Source organism: Lampetra planeri, chromosome 10, assembly GCF_965212315.1.
Source record: "Lampetra planeri chromosome 10, kcLamPlan1.2.h2, whole genome shotgun sequence".
Classification (NCBI taxonomy): domain Eukaryota; kingdom Metazoa; phylum Chordata; class Hyperoartia; order Petromyzontiformes; family Petromyzontidae; genus Lampetra; species Lampetra planeri.
The window spans coordinates 9553973-9571515 of NC_136116.1; the positions used below are offsets into that span (position 1 = coordinate 9553973).

The 17543-nt window shown below is 42.8% G+C and overlaps 1 protein-coding gene across 4 annotated transcripts; it reads left to right on the plus strand.

Moving 5' to 3' along the window:
* LOC144720990 (late secretory pathway protein AVL9 homolog) lies at positions 1-16252 on the plus strand. 4 transcript variants are annotated; one of them, XM_078598242.1, is made up of 17 exons: positions 1-103; positions 2369-2483; positions 3061-3146; positions 4812-4883; positions 5431-5520; positions 5635-5701; positions 6631-6671; positions 7170-7208; positions 7441-7510; positions 7643-8088; positions 9057-9191; positions 10232-10466; positions 11435-11552; positions 12370-12423; positions 12936-13024; positions 13710-13925; positions 15696-16252. In XM_078598242.1, the coding sequence occupies exons 1-16, from the start codon at positions 38-40 to the stop codon at positions 13907-13909; spliced, it is 1923 nt and encodes a 640-aa protein (XP_078454368.1). In that variant the 5' UTR covers positions 1-37; the 3' UTR covers positions 13910-13925; positions 15696-16252. The 4 variants fall into 4 exon arrangements, with proteins under 4 accessions (XP_078454368.1, XP_078454367.1, XP_078454369.1 ...); XM_078598241.1 differs by having other exon boundaries at positions 13710-16252; XM_078598243.1 differs by lacking the exon at positions 1-103 and adding an exon at positions 172-228 and having other exon boundaries at positions 13710-16252.
* Positions 16253-17543: the final 1291 nt, after the last annotated feature.

Here is a 17543-nt window from a genome sequence, read left to right on the forward strand (position 1 = left end):
CTTCCGGGGTGAATCTGCGGGGATCTTTGTTGACATCATGAGCGGCGCGGGCCCTGTCTTGGCCGTGCTGGTGGTGGGCTTCCACCACAAAAAGGGCTGCCAGGTAATCATTGCACATCGCTTTACACACTCACACTGGTGACGGTGGTGGTTGCTGCTAGAGGTGATGGTAGTAGTGGGGCAGTGATGGTGCTGGTGGTGGGTTTCCACCACAAAAAGGGCTGCCAGGTAATCATTGCACATCGCTTTACACACTCACATTGGTGACGGTGGTGGTTGCTGCTAGAGGTGATGGTAGTAGTGGGGCAGTGATGGTGCTGGTGGTGGGTTTCCACCACTAAAAGGGCTGCCAGGTAATTCATTGCACATCGCTTTACACACTCACATTGGTGACGGTGGTGGTTGCTGCTGGAGGTGATGGTAGTAGTGGGGCAGTGATGGTGCTGGTGGTGGGCTTCCACAAATAAAGGGCGAGCAGGTAATCATTGCACCTGGCTTTACACACTGACTGGTGGTTCAGCTGCTGCTGGTAGTGATAGTGGAAATTATTGTGGTGTTGGTGGTTATGACGGCAGTGGTGGTAATGATAGTGGAAATGGTGATTGTGATACTGGTAATGATAGTGGTAGGAATCCTGTGGAGACCAGGTAAAGCGCCGGGCAGAGATGACCTCTGAAGTGAACTGCTGAGGGAGGGTCATGTTTGTGTGCAGACTGCCCTATGTAACATCATTCCAACCGTTTGGTCCACATGACGGGTTCTGCAGGATTTTAAGGATGCCCTGGTTGTCCGCATTTTTAATAGGGGGAATCGGTTACAACAACTGCCATCAATCGGCCAGGGATATAGGTTTTGTTCATGCTTTTCAGAGTCCCTGACCCTCCGCTTACAATCATGAAGGACCTTCAGAGATGATGGTGGCTTATTGGCCAGGAGGCAGAGCCATTATCTGTTCAGCTTGTGTTGCGACAGCAATGTCTTCTGGCACATACACTATTTAACATATTTTACCATGTAGTTCGAGAAGCTTACCATGGCTGTAATGGTGGAATTTAAATTTGGTACATATACAATGGGAAAGCTGATCGATTTCCGGGTGTGGTCAAGGGATGGGCTCCCTATTGGTCAGTCATGTTATGTATGCTGATGATCTGGTAATTGCTGCTCTGAGAATGTGTTGGAGATGCTACGTCTGAACCTAGAACCTGCTACTAAGAGATTGGACCTCATCATCAGCCCCAAATATTCACTCACCCCCTCCCCTCAAGACCCCCGGAGTGATGGGGCAGTTGTAGATAATTTTCCGTACCTTATCAGTGTGCTGATGACCAGCTCTGGTTAGGCAGCAGAGGTCTCCAAATCAGTCCAGCGGCATTGCCTTTTCATCAGCTGCATAACACCGTGTAGACGCTATCTGGTCTATCGCTCCACACGAAGCTCCATGGTTTGGCCACAGCTATATTCTTGCTTCTCGATGCTTATGAAACGTGTAGCCCTTTAAAGGAACACCTGCGCTGGATTAAAACATTCAGGCTGCTCTGCCTACGATCCATCCTGGGTTTACCCAGGATTTATAGTAGGCATGCAGTATAAGCAAGTTAGGCTGCTGTGGCAGCTGCTGCACTCCCTCTGCATGTGTCGACAATGGGAATTTTATTTAAATTTGATTAACTTTTAAGAATGACTACAGTGCGACACTGGGTCTAAAGAGTATTTGAAAAACGCCCCAAATAGAGGGATACCACGTATAAGGATAAACTATACAGTAATGTGTGTTGCTGATGAGCCCTACACGAATGAAACCTTTATAAATACCTTGTGTGGAATTTTTTTAATGAAAACATTTACAGGGGTTAGTGTTGTGTTTTGTCTCCATTGGAACACGAGCATTAGCAGCTGCACCTTCCACACATGCTCTGCCCTGGAGGCTTCAATTCTTTTGCGTTTTTTGGAGGTTGAAAAGTGGAGGTATTAGAGAGGTGAGGTCAAACCGTCAATTTCTGAAGGGCAAAAATAATTAACCATTATGGTCATTACCACAGCTATACACTGGGTGTATATAAAAAGCTACCATTTAAAACCAGAGAAAAGGCAGACATACATTAACAATGTGTTGCTTTGCAAAGCTGACATTTGGAGAAATGTATGTATGTTGAATTTCTTTTGCACCATACAAAGCCATTCGTGCTAATCGGAGGTGCGGGGACAGGACAATAGGAGTTGCTATATAAATGGTGTTTATTTAGCAGTTGATACATAACAACGTTTTACTAATGAATTAATACCTATTGGTGAGTGGAAAAAATAAGCCACATTCCCCTGTCATTGAATGAGCCGTTTAAAACATAACAAATGGCACCTCTCCCAGGTGGAGTTTTCTCATCCTCAGATTAAAGATGATAATGGAGGCCGTTCACTGCCAGAGGAATGGCAGCACCTGCCTTACCTGGCCTTGCCTGACGGTGCACACAACTACCTTGAAGGTGAGTCTAAATATACTCAAGGGGCGGCACGACAATGCCTCCAAAATGGTGTTCACTCGCTTTGTTGTAGAAACTTGAATGAGAGAGACTTGTGTTTGAACTTGTTCTATAAGCCAGGGTTACAAAATAATGAGTGGCAGGAACTCCTTTCCACCGGACATGCACACTCGACTCCCTGCCCCTGTTCAAACCCAGGCTCAATACCTTTTTTCTCTTCTGCCTATGACTATTTTGCCAAAACAAGTACACATACCTTATTTTTCCCAGTGATGCACATGTATGTTTTAATACAGCATCTTGAGATGCAGCTATATTTAGACATTAATACAAATTGCATTTAATCCATTTTATGTATAAATCTTTTGTGATTTGCGTTCCTTTCATGTACTTTGCACTACAATAGTTGTTTTTGTATTGTTATAACTTTCTGACCTGCCCCTGTTGGACATCTGTGAAAAAGGGCTTCACAGCTCATCGGATTTCTCAAGGATGAATAAAGATTCTGATTCTGAATTGTAGTGGCTTAGCCTCCACGCTCGGCTGACACTGGCGCACGTGTGTGCTTCTTTCCCTGCAGATTGTGTTTACTTCCACCTCCCTCCACGAGATGGGGACAGAGGCATCGTGTACGGAGTGTCTTGCTACCAGCAGATGGATTCGGAGGTGAGTGCTTGGAAAGGCCGTTGAAAACGCCATGCAAGAACAACCTGTAAGTTAATTAGCCGTTGTATTTTATTTACAGTGGATTTACTTTGATATACAATGATTAATACACATCTTGCTTCAAATGAAAGATTCTGCCTTACATGTGAGCATCAAGCTCTTGTTTGAGGAAGATTACAGTTGTGGAGTTGTCAAGCCCAGCGTTGAAAATGCTGGTACAAGCACATTCTTATACTTAACATGTTCTTTCCATAACATTTATCTTGAAAACATCAACGTCGCTGTGCTTTGAACTCGGTGATCTGCGTTCTATTCCTGGCCATCGTGAACATCAGTGGAGAGTAATATCTGAACGAAACAGGAGGACTTCTTGACAATTATGGCTAATCGCCTGATGGAGCTGGTTGTAATCTCCAGTGAAACATTATACTCGAATTGTAAGTGTTGTGGGTTTAATCTCCAACACACCGGTGTACTTAATTAGTAACTAATTGGCACGTTTTTATTTTACGTGACAAACCTTACTAATTGGCTGTATCGGGTGGTTGCACGTTTAACGACACATTTATATTCACGCGATCAAACTCAAAAAAACCTTCATGATAATATCTGAACCAGTCCTGGTGCCTGGGTACAGAAAATATGCTTGTAGAATTTGGCAGTAAGCGCAAATGTAAACAATTTCGAAGGCACTATGGGTGACCACGTTCAAGGGCAAAGCTGGGGGTGTGGGAGTGGTTTCTAGGGGTTACATTATGACTCGCACAGCACCAGCCAGTCACCTGGCAGGAAGACCCATGCTACATTGCCATCATCACTGCATCTCCTTCAGCTTGTCTGTGGCTGAGATAGCTATATATTTTTGTTGTTGCTTATTTTTGTATATAATGCTATTAATATTATCAGTCGTGTTATTAATATTGATTAAACATTTTTTGTATTATCGTTTAGTTTGTTTTTGAAAATCAACACTTTGAACACTCCTGAGTTATTTCCTAACTTTACAATCCTTTGTCTTTACTTTCTTATGGAATTGGAGTTGATAAGTCTGAGTAGATGCTTACCCCGAGCCCTCATTACTTTGACAGTGCATTGTCTTTGAGCTGTACGCCTTTTGGCGTCCTCTGGTCTAGCATCGTTTGAGACGAGGCTCAAAAGAAAGCTGTCTCTGGTGTGGACCAATCAGTTTCAAGGACAATGCATATATTATCAGTGTGTTTTTTGTTTGCATTCTGACCACAAGTATTGTGGTTAATGCAGACATGATTCCTTGTAAAAAGGTTTCAGTTTTGTTGCCAGAAGAAAAGGGGGAAAACCTGTTCTTATAAGTCTTAGCTTATTAAATTTCTACAACTGCACAAGTTGTTCTGTACTCAGACACCTGGTTTCCCCCACCAAACGTCACCAGTCTGCACTAACTGGTATGGTGAGGTGTGGTCAACAACCCCCATATGACTGAAAGGTGCAGTGATGTAGTGGATTTGCAAAGGGCTGCAAAATGCAATTTTTATATTTTTAACCAACACCTGAGCTGCTGTGTTATTTTTACTGTGTGCATATAAACTGTACAAATGATGAAGAGTACGTCATGCTTGGCGTCTAAGCACTGTATAAGAGACTATGGTAGCACAGCGTGAAACGTGGCTGCGATGTCTTTCTCCCCAGGCTCTCAAGGTGCGCGACTCCGAGGTGACACGTGGTACGGTGCAGAAGAGCGTGTGTGTGCTCAGCCGACTGGTGAGTCACCGAGAATGCTGAGGAAGAGGGGTAAATTATGCATTGATTCTTATATATTCTTATGCTCGCAATAAATGCAGAACATCGTGCATTTGAGAATAAATTAATTATGATTTAGAAATAAATACCGGGAAGAGTAGAGGCATTATGTTGACCGTTCAGAAAAATAAGCGGTCTTAGCCGAGACATGGCCTGGGAAGGGATGGAGTGGTGAAATTTGATCGTGAGCAGGAGCTAAATGGACTTGTATCACAAGACTGTGAGAGATAGTGATGGCTCTGAGAAACTTTCACCAGAATTGCTGTGTGCAATTCGTTGACGTGACTCCTGCAGCAATCAGAGACGCTGCAGTGCACCACGATGTTAAAGATCGATTTCAGAATGGAATCCCAACCCAGAACCATGCATTTCATCAACTCACGAAGGAGGTGAATCATTATAGGGCTGCTGTAAGTGCACTCCTGCACTCTAAATTAGAAAAGCATTTTTTTTCGACATTTTCTCTAAAGTTTGTATTTGTGTGTTTTGCTTGTGTTTTTTTGTGTAGCCCCTTTACGGGCTGTTGCAAGCCAAGCTACAGATGATCACTCAGGTCTACTTCCAAGAGAAAGACTTCTCCAAAACTGATGTTTTAAAAGTAAATATTTAAACAATGCAAGCTTTGTATTATATTAGGTAGTGTTTTTGTTATCAAAGGAAACAAGTCCCATTCATTATTTTGTCTGACACATGCAATTTCTCATCTTACCAGGAGCTGTATGAACAACTCAATAGCACGTTGGGTACAAATCATCTGGAACCTTCTCATCTGTACATAGGTAAACGCAAATTAAGTTCTAGTGGATAATACATTCATTTAAAAAACCTCTACACATCTGTCTCTTGCTCCTCAGCCAATTTAACAAATTTGTACCATTGCAGTTGAATATGATCACATTGGTACTTGAACAATTTGTGGAGCTTTAATGTTGTCAGTTGGTGTACTCATTGTTTTTATTTGGGTGTATATAATACACATCTAAATATATACCACACATTGAAAACAAGACAATGATGAAACTCTAATTCAGCATGATAAGTGTATTCTACTGATGCCAGATTTTTATACGTGAGCCTTTTTAATCGCTATGTTGATTTATTCATTTTCTCCTGCAAGAGTCTTATTTACCTTTGGTCAGCAATGCACCACTACATGAAATTAACAGTGTTGCCATAAAATAATCACCATTGAGTTTATTAACCCTTTCCTGTTCCGATAACGTACGTGTATATATCCTTCCACTTTGGCCATTTGGAAAGCATTGTTAGAAATGTATACGTTTAAGTACAAGGTGTTTATTTACATACGTGTACGTCATCGAAACGGAACCAGAAGAAAACCTAAAATAAAATAACTTTATTAGTACCGAGGCTCCCACAAGGCCATGCAAGAGGGCGTGTGGCACAGTTTGGCACCAGCTATCATAGAGTGCGGTCGTGTCGCTACAGTTCTGTGGTGAGTACAGTTCTCTGTGGTGAGTGCTATACCTCTCTAAATAAAATGAATGCTGAACCGCTTGCACGTGCTGAGGTTCAGCAGTGAACGGGACCCACCTTGCAACTTGTAGTCATCTCCAAATGGGAAAGGGTTAAGAATACTAAAATATTACACTCCTGGAAATTTACCCGACTGAAGGTGGAGCATTTGTAGTAACTGTACGTGATGGATATCACCTGGAATGATGCTTTGTTCCTCGTGTGTTGGCAGGCTTATCCGTCAGAGAGCTGCTTCTGCATTTTGGACACAAGGTATTAAAAGTTACTGCCTGTCAGTAAAACATACGATATTGCTTAATGATATCTTCAGTGAGTTGTGGCAGGCATGCGTAAAAACGAAATGTAGCCGTGAGAGATTTTGCCTGAGAGCCTTGAATGAGATGGCAACGCCGATTATTTTGTAACCAATTATGAGCGTAATCTGACGTTAAATGTGCTGAACTCGAAAAAATACTTCCACTTTGGCCATTTGGAAAGCATTGTTGAAAATGTATATGTTTAAGTACAAGGTGTTTACATTCACTTTTGACACGTATTGGAAGACGGAGTGGCTCGCTACATTTGTTGATGTTTCTCCATCACGAGTGTCTGCCAAATGAAAAAAAAACATTCAATAATTCAGAATTATATTCATTTTAAGAGGCACTACCATTTGATTTTGGAGAGCTCTATTGTTGTGCATGGATTGTGTTGTGTGCATTATAACAAGCAGTGCAATTACTGATTAATATTAGTTTTTGTCTTTTACAGGCACTTATGCTCTTCAAATTAATTCTGCTGGAAAAGAGGGTAAGATATGAAACCGCATTGTAAATCACAAGCACCATATTGGGAAGCAGTTGGTGCATATCTTGGATGTTGGAAAATAAATTTCTTATTTTAATTTAGTGGACAAATAAAATATCTTTCCTGAGTTGGAAATTAAACATTAACAGAGACATGGAAACAATTGAGTGGACATGTTTGTAACTAATTTTTAAGGCAATATTTGAAAATGGATGCATCATTCAATGTGTTGCAGGTGTTATTTTTCATTGCACCCGTCCACACGTTGGTTGGAACAATAATGGCACTACTCTCCCTTTTTCCAGGTTCGTGAAAACTGCACGTGACTTATGCTTTATACACTCAAGTCTGGAGTTATATTCAAATAAACGCTTATACAATCACAATCAAGATGAAAGCATGTGCTTTTTGTATTACGTCCCCCCTATGTTATTCAGGAATGATAGAACGCGGCTTTGTGGACTCGGTGTCCTACAGAAGGAAGGATTCTATGGACGAAGCCGACTTTCTGGAATCGGCATTTCTTTTCACGTCCACCTTCACAAACTCTTTTCATTCGACTCAAGCACAAAGCTACAGTGAACAAGTAGAACCAAACACCGAGCCACGGAGGACAGGGCCCTCTGAGAGGGCATGTGCATCATTTCCATTGGACTCGGAAGGGAATGGTGTTAATGTGGAGGTGGGCAGAGCGGATGATACAGACGAGGCCCGGGCAGTTCCAACCAAGGGTCTGGTCCAGAAATTGTCGATGGGCGATGGAGCTCCAGTGGTGGTGCAGCCTCTGCATGCCTCCGGTGACCCGACTGCCCGGGTCACCAAGGGTCTCCTCTCGGGCCTGGATGAGGACCAATATGGCATGCCGCTTGCCGTGTTTACCAAGGTGCGAACTTACTGGGCAGTGAATGGCTCAAGAATAATAATTGTAACAAAATAATAACAATTACGATGGCCAGGTGACTCAGATGTCAGGGCACTGAGCCAATCCAGATAGCCACCTGTGATTAAAGCGGCTCACTTATCCTGGCTGCACATTGAGCATGGCTGAACGCTTGTTGCTAATCCACACACAGTGTTTATGTCCTGCCAAGGTTCCACGAACTCGCTGCTGAGTTTATGTTCTCAGCACTGTCATTCATGACTCCATAAAAATTATCACATTTATATATGTTTTTCACTTGATGTGGCTAAATTCCAACTTTCATAATTAACAAAAAGATTTCACCTGACAAACAATTGTCAACAGTAGACAATGCGGGAAAATGCATCCCCCTCTAATGTGTGGCAAAATATGTCCATTGAAGTGCTATCAGAAGGAATTCTATAAATAGTATGCGGGCTGTTCCATAACACACAAGGTACGTATAGCTTTCCGAACATTCCAAATTCATATCAGCTCATAACATGACTTATAACATAGTTGGCATAAGCATTGGGCAGCAAAAAACTTAAAGTAATTCTCACAATTTTGTGGAGTTGTCAGTCGCTCAGGTTAGTCACTGCAGATATTATTATCACTTACACATTTTTGCCAAAATGGTATTCACTCAATCTTTAGTTTGTGCCAATATTGACCTAAGTAAAGTAAGCATCAGTCCACATTACAGTAGAAATGGAATGATACAGATGCATATATCAACAGGAATGAAAAAAGAAACCCGTCAAAATTAACTTTTTATAACCTTGACACTTTTTTTAAAGGGCGGATGATTGAATTTCAATTTAAAAAAAGTAATGGATATACTGTAGAGGGGTCTGTGTGCATTACAGATGTTACAACAATGAAGAAGGTGGTGTGTGGGAAGGCAGGGACAGTTTTATTTAGTGTCCTGTCCTTGTGCCTCCATGCAGGGCTACGCGTGCTTGCCCTACCTCTCCCTGCAGCAGCACTCCCTGCTGAGTGATGTCTCTCTTCGAGGATTCGTGGTTGGAGCCACTAACTACCTCTTCCGCCGACAGAAACACCTCACCGACGTCACAGTAGATGTGAGTCACGACTGAATCCACTGAGAAATACAAATCATTGAATCATCCACCTGCCTCAAAGGTGAGAGCGCTGCGGTGGCACTAATGAGACCCTGGAAATCCATTAAGCTTTCTGTGATTGAATGGTCTTTGAATTGGGTGCTATGTCTTTTGACAATTTCACTAAAAATATTGAGATAAATTTGTGGTAAAATAAGAAAGATCTTTGACTTTTTACAGATGTTCATATTTTATTGATGAGAAATGTATGATCTGTGTGCTCTTTGGTGTTTGTGTTTATAAAAAAATAAATCATTCAATTTATCGAGGCTAGAACACAGAAGGCTAAGTGACTGAAACATTGACCTCATCCTTTTAACAAGGTAATTTTACTCATCATCGACCTTGAACTATCCACTACTTGATAGAGGCCTTCCCACACTATCGCCATCCCTTACAGTAATACAATGCCGCAATCCATCTTCTGTACATAACCGAATGCCATCACTCCACCTCCTTAGTGGGAGATCAAATTTCGATTTTCCTATCATCAGCCTTGAACAGTCCACTGCTGGATAAAGAACTCGCCAAGTTGATACCATCTCATGATCAACTGATGCAACAAACCACAAAGCACCTGTACATGAGTTGCTTCAATCGCTCCATCACTGTTGGATTTACTCTGGGGAATATTCCCCCTCTTTGCAGCCACTCCCATTATTCTTGGTTCTTTCGGTAAAGGCACGTAGAAGGGAAATAATTTTATTATATTTATTATTTCCCTTCTACGTGACTTTACCGAAAGAACCAAGAATATGAATCCCTGCAGTCACGAAAGCTTTAAATCCAAATTTAACTGCCATTATTATTAACCATCCATTCTAGGGGACATGTCCTGCCCAGCCCCACATCTCTTAACAGTCATGATGAAATGATCAACCTGCATTTGTTCTGTAATGTATTATTTCTGTATTTCGGTTTAACCAGATCAAACATAGCGCAAGTCTAAGATGAAAATAAAAAGTGCTACATGCAGCGTTTGTTCGGTTGGCTTTCCCCAGATAGAGAAGGCTCACCTGGAGTTCCAGGACGCTGCTCTGGAACGCGCTCTGAGCCCCACGACGGCAGACCTGCGCTTCCTGGCACTGCTGGAGCGGCAGGTGCGAGAGAACGGGGCGAGCGGGGCCTCCGACGGCGACGGTGGGGGCAGTGCGGAGTGGGAGGGCAGCGAGGAGTGGGTTCGCGCCCACTTCCGCCTCTACCTGATGTCGCTGCTCGCCACCACACAGCTGCCGGGTTAGTGGCATCGCGATTGGACGTGGCGGTGGTATGATTGCACCTGGGCCCAGATTTCCGGCTACGGTAAGAGTGGAAATTGGACAGATGATCACATTCCATGCCTTGAACCAGGGCCCATGCCAATCAAGCCAACAGGACTGTGTGGGATGAGGAGTTATTCAGCGCCATACACAACCCTAATCTGTCAACTCAGTTTTTGTTTACGTTTACGGCCTTTTTGTCTACTGGTCGATGAGGGTTTCCCCATGCTGTATGGGTCGTGGTGGTTATTACACCACACCTCAACATGCTGGCGAGTGGGGAGTGTACATGTGAGAGCATAGAAGTACAGTACAACAATGTATTTAGATGCACAGCTTTAAGATGCCTCTACCACTAAGCCCTGTCGGACATGCATTGGTATCCACAGTTAGATTGAGGTGATGCCATGTGTATCAATTTGAAAACCTTGTGGTTAAGCTTGTCAACTTGGTATCTTTTTGAAGGAAGGACTCTTAATGTTTTTGCATTCATAATCCAATGGTGCTATCACTGCCATGCCATAATAAGCTGATATTTTACCTGAGAACACTCACAGCTTGCAGTGAGATAACAGTGAGATAAATCAGATGACAGGCCTGGAAGATGACATTAATACTACTAAAGCTCCTTTAGCTGTGCACTTTTTATATCACCTTACAAAGAGTGGTGTGCAAAAATCAATAGAACCAGAATGAACAATTCTTAAACCTATAATTAGACAAATTAAGGGATAAGCTAATTTAACGTGTTGTCATTCCGTTTTTGATTACATGGGAATCCAGGATCTCAGCAGTGCAAGGACACGGTATTAGCTCCTGAGCCACCTGGCCACTGCCAGCAGGAATGATTCAGTCGAGCATCTGCTTACAGCGCACAGTCAGGTTCACTGGGCAGACAACACGGCAATAACTGTCGCGCATTTGCACTGCGTTGTGATGCCGCAGACAACGAGGCGATGCTGGCCGACTACGGCAGCGAGTTCGTGGAGGCGTGGCAGGACACGCACAACCACCGCGTGTGGAGCAGCAACAAGCACCCGGCCATGCGTGACGTGCAGCCAGGGTGGGTCCCCCTGCCACACGTGCAGTCATTGGCAATCCGCTGCTGTATTAATCATCTCTGTGCTTGAGTCACTCGCTGTGGTATCATGTAGCCATTTTATGGGTCACAGTAAGCCCTTTCCCCAGTGTGATATAATATGATGAATTGGAAGTGAACATGGATTGTATTAATGCTGAGGATCGGCACAGTATAGCTATCCAGTAAAACCTTGGATTGCGAGTAACTTGGTCTGCGAGTGTTTTGCAAGACGAGCATTTAAAAAAAATAAATATTCATTTGATAAACGAGCGAGGTCTTGCAATACGAGTAGTACGTATACACTTTGTCTGCCGAGCGTCACGTCATCACAACTGATATACGAGTGCTTCGATATAAGAGTTGTTTGGATTACAAACACGTTTCCGGAACGAATTATGCTCGCAATCCAAGGTTTTACAGTATATGTAGAGAGTGATATAAGGACTACAAAAAGTTGAGTTGGGTGCACTCCTCCCTTTATGCTATTGCTTGGTGTCCTAGTTGTCAATGAGGAGGACTGTAGCTTAGCTATTTAAAATTAGACATGGTTTAACTGAGTTCTTGGCTGCATTATGCATACTAAACCACTCCTCCAAATATTCATATGACCACTGATATACTTCACATTTGTAATACATGGACTGATTCCTTCTGTATGGATAAATAAATGCCTTCTACATATAAAACATTACTGTTTGCAATGGTGGAAAAGTGAATTAATTGGATATTTGTTTGGCATTTTTAGCATTTTTATCCACCTTTGCCAATGTTCTGTCTTCACCTTGTCCTTCACTTTCAGACACCCTTTCCAGGGTCACTACACTGTGGCTGACGTCAAATTGCGACTAACACAGTAAGTAATACAAACCTTTATCAAAAGTATGTGGGGAAAAATCCCATACAATCAAAATACAAATATATATAAAAGTGAGGGATTAGATATGCATAAACGTTGACATTTTCATTGCACGTTCTCTTTCCAATGAAGCAAGGGTATATAGAGTGGGTGGTGACTGCTTAGCCTCTTTTTGTTAGCTTGCCAAGGGATATCTGTGTGCACGCAGCAAGGATAGGATGTGTATGTGCGTTTGTGTTTGTACGATAGTATAGCAGCGCACTGTCTACGAACCCGGCGACCCGAGTTCGTTTCCGCTTATGACCAACACCAGCGATGATTATTTCTGGTGCGGCGTGTAAAAACATCCGCACTGGAGAGATAAAAGTGGCCGGGCGTGGTGTTAACCATCTACCACCCAGTGTGCCGTGCTGGCCTTCGTAGGTACTCGCTAACAGCACTTGCCACATAAGTCTGTTTCAAGGCTATGTGGGGGATCTTTGTCTCGTGTGTGTGTGTGTATCTCACAGCTCTGTGCAAAGCAGCGAACGCGGTCGGCGGATTGGCACGGCCGTGCTGTCAACTAGCCGCTCGGTCCTGCAGACGGGGAAGGCTGTCGGTAAGGCTGTACAAGGATGGTCTCCCATTGGCAAGCTACAATCTTGTTCCTTTTGCGTCCCGTTTCAGCTCTGAGGAAAGACCATTAGCTTGTGTTACATGAAGGGAAATAACCAATTTGAATGGCTGTATAACCAATGGATTTATTTCTGAAACATTGCACATTGTAATTCGATACAAAGACAAAGTCTATTTCTTTCAAACGTTTTGGTGAAAACTGTTGTCTTCTACTGATTTATATTCTTTCCTGCAAAAATGGCCATTTCCTGAAATGTTGGCAGCATTTGTCAATGATAGCACTGCACTGACTGGGAGTGGGGAGGGGGGTAACAAACTAGTGAGGGTAAGAAACTATGTTATTTGAACAATATTAAAAACAATTCACACTGTTCATGGAAAACAGTTGGAGTTTAGCAGGGGGAAAAGGAAGTCTTGAGAGCGAAAGCTGGAGGGAGGGTGGCAGAGCAATTGGGAAGATTGGAAGGAACACGCTGATCTCCTATTCACCGAGCTGCAAGTGCTTATGCTATGAAGCAGAAATTCACCGGCACCTTCGTGCGGTTACTCGTGTGTGTGGTTGACTGAAGTGTTTTGCTGATGGATGGTCTGCTGCAGTAAGTTAATTGATTGCACTTGAGTGTGTCACCAAGAGCCTCACAAGAAACCGTCTCTCTGTGCGTCGACAGGCCAGTCTGTGGTGGGTGGGGTGTTGAGCGGCGCCACCTCTGCCATGTCCTCCTTCTTCTCGTATTTTTCCGGCCGTCCCAACCAGCCGGGCAACTCTGCAGCGTCCTGGGGAGGTCACACAGAGGAGCAAGAATCTGGAGAGAGTCTGCATGCAGACCCCCTGTTCCACGAAGCCATCCATTTGACCTCTGACCCCTGAATGTGCTGAGGAGAAGGTGCTGTAATGCGGTGAACTGATGAGAAAGTTTGATTGGTATACATTGAAATGGCTTTAATTTATTTATTTACTTGAAATGTGTTTTATCTGTAAATGGTACAAAAAGTATTTTTTTTTTATTGTTTACCTGGCACTAACAATTAATAGCAATGTTATGTACACCTTTAAATGTAACCCTTTCAGGTAAGCAACAACTTAAAATGATAGAGAACTCAGCATAACAAACGTCTCTGAGAACATTGAGAATGTGGATGTTGAGCACACTTTGTGCGCGACAATCATTTATTGCAGCGCCTTCCCCTTTCCCGGAACACAAAATGGACATGAACAGGAAATTGCCAAGTTGCACTTGTTCATTCAATTGCCTAGTTTGTGTGGTTAATAGCGAGCCACTCGCAGAGACACTCAAAAGTTTTTGAAAGAATTCTTGATGATCTGAAAATATTCAGAAAAGCATAAAAGGGTCTGTTTCAGAACATAAAAAAATTAATTTTACTCTCGTCCTATGGGCATTCTAGAACAGTATTTTCCAGCAGCATTTCTTTACGAAGGTAAACTCTTGACTGATTTTAACTTTGAATTTCATAAGTAGGGTGTGGCCCATTAAATGCTGCTGAGATGCTTTTTTTGCAAACAAGAGTGCTACACAAACACCGTGAAGCCTATTAAGCATAGTACAGCAATGTTGTACAGAATATATCACGTGTTGTCGTGGGTTATTGACAAGAATCCAAGTCTCGGGCGAAGCCGGGTAGTAAAGCTAGTTGGTAAAAAAGAATAGACATGGGTCTGTTTCCCCAATGTAAAATCAAATGTTAGTCTGTCACCCTATGGGCCTTCGAGACCAACGTTTTCCAACAGCATATTCGTAAGCAGGACAAGGTTGTGTAGATTCTAAGTTTGTGTTTTTGGATGATCTGAAAATTTAGTTATCGTGTTTTTTTCATTTTGCTATTTTGAAAATTAATTTTGGAAAAAAAGAAAATTGTACCATCGTCAGTGTTCACCTATAAAGTTGTACACCAGCACACGCCATGGCCCCCATTACTTCCACCATATGCCTTGTCTCTTGATTGGCCTTCCACCAATGTGACGCCCATAGCAAACGTTGACTGTTTTTTTTCTGTTTCACCCGTGGAGAAAGATGCTGAGAATGGTCATTGTTGGTCATGGGCCTCAGTGCAATAGCCTATTGTTTTGCAAGGGCCTGAACAGTTTTGACAGTTCTTTGGGGGGGAAAATATACTCCAAGAGAATGTTTTTTTTACTGAACTAGTCACACTATGGTAACATTAGTTTAATCGTATCGTTTGTTTTGTTGCGACGTTAAACATGTTTTGCCTTGAGTGACCCAAGGCATGGATTCTCTTTACAAATATGTCATCAACATACAAGTGAACACCACTTAAATATGCTGCGGCTTTGAAAACTGGTAATAATTTAGGGATAGAGTGAAAGTTTAACTTTATAATATGCATATTATTGCCGGCATGCACTGTCCATCAATAACGCGACGTGACACTGGCCGTTTTGTAGGCATGTGACCATGCTTTGATTCATTTATTAGATTATTAACGTGCATGATACATGAATCGAGTCTTGCGAGTAAGATTTGTTAATGTTACATATAATTGGTATAGACAAAACTGAATAGGAAAATCAGTACATTTGATTAGTGAATTAAATTGTAACTCCGGATCGTGATATTTCATACTATCGCTAGAGGTGTGAACCATTGCTTGCCTCGTGTTTTGCACTGACTAAACAGCCCTTGAATCACCAGAAGAGATGACTGCACCGAGCATCCATGGTCATCCAAGCTGATAGAAGAACTCAATCCAGAAAGCGATCCACCAAATGCTCTACCGCGAAACTTGTATAGTGTATAACGTGCACTTTTACTTCCACTATGTAATGTATAGAAGCGAATCTCCAGTTAAGTGCAACTCTAAAATGTCAATCCGCTGTTGGATGGAGGAGGGCCTCCCCATCAAATATCCGTCGCGGGTTTTTGTATTCCAGCAAAGCACTATGTGTTGGTCTGTGTGGGTTTATTTGGGGGTGGGGGAGTCGGGAGCCACTAACGTTAGCTGTGGCAATGAATCTCGAATTAACGGTTCATAGTGCAGTGCCTTAACCACTGCACCACCATATCTTGTTGCAGTACAAACTTATGATGATTATACATTTCTGCATCGTTATTTAAACTCCCATTATAAATATAAAAAGTACAGAAAATGTCGGTCTTTTTTTTCCTGCGTACTGTGTTACACTTGGTTTATCGTGTTGAAGCTATAGTCAATAAAATATAATGCATGGAGAGAATTTTCAGTGGTCCCTCCCAATATTCTAGCAAGTTAAATATTTGGCTGGTGTTAATCGGGCAACATTACTTTACAGGTTGATAAAAATCATACGTTTCAGTCAAGACGTCAAACCGTAAATCTCGTGATATGGAAGGTATTGCATATGGTTAATTAAATAAGATGAGACTTTTTGACAATTTGCTTTATCTTTACAAAGCTGCGTGCATTGTGCGAACTGCAAAGGTAGCAGTCTCGGCATGACACGGAGGAATTTGTTTTACTGTGTTCTGTGACATCTTGGAAGACATTTAAATTCCACTGGCACAACAAAAAACGAAGCGTTGCGGCAGTGACCTTAACTTGTTTTGCGCAAATGCGTCATTGTAACGCCTTAATTTACGTGACATCCCATAAATAATTGTAATCTCGAAGCTGCGTGTGACGTACTTGGGTGACACGGGGCGCAGCTGACAAAGGACTCCCAAGGGCTGCACACGGAGCCAAAGGTCAGAGGGGTCAAATGTGTATGTGTAAGGGGTCAAATGTGTATGTATGATTAGCCAACCGTGCTAATTGGATCTGGGTGGAAAGGACAACACGCTAAACACAAAAAGCAGCTCTACTGAAATTAGTTTGCAAACTAGATTTAAAAGTGTATAGGGGCCATCCATTTAGTACGTACGCACGCATGGAGGGGGAAGGGGGGTGGTTAACCCAAATGCGTACGCTTGCGTATGGGGGGCTCTACTGACAATGTGCGTACGCATAGGAAACGGGGTGGAAGTGAAGTCTCGATAATAATTTGTCTACATTGGCCTTCAAATGAGTTAGATAGTCCGGCGGTGGACTCTGTTTGCTTAAACACGTTAATATTTTGAATCCTTGATCGTTTCTGCGTGGGTTAAATATCGGCCGTTCTATAGAATTCGGGGGGGGGGTGTGTAAAAAGTCCGCATGTGTACAGGGAGGGGGGAAGGGGTCAAGTTTTGACAGATGTTTTCGTACCTACTAAATGTATAGCCCCATAGCTTCCAGTGGTCTCTTAATATCGGAAGGAAGAGTGCTCCAGACGGCCACAGAAGCGCACGTGTTGCGGTGACCGTCTTTGTTTGATGACTAAAGGTATCACAACTTTAATATTCACACGAAGCAAATCAGCTCTCCTCTGACTTTAGGCACTCGGTAGCTCTGGTGGCTTAGACAAACTGGGCCAAGGGCGAGTGACGACTGGTTTCTGGGAGTCGCTCTGCGGGTGGTGGCATGCAAAGCGAAAGCGGCGGGTTCAGTTCAGTGCATTTATTTGGTGTAGC

Excerpts from the sequence above, each read along its gene's own strand:
- LOC144720990 (XM_078598241.1), top strand. The coding sequence starts at position 38 with ATGAGCGGCGCGGGCCCTGTCTTGGCCGTGCTGGTGGTGGGCTTCCAC. Across the intron at positions 7,511-7,642 it reads ACTACTCTCCCTTTTTCCAG|GAATGATAGAACGCGGCTTT; the intron begins GTTCGTGAAAAC and ends TATGTTATTCAG. Across the intron at positions 12,424-12,935 it reads GTCAAATTGCGACTAACACA|CTCTGTGCAAAGCAGCGAAC; the intron begins GTAAGTAATACA and ends TGTATCTCACAG.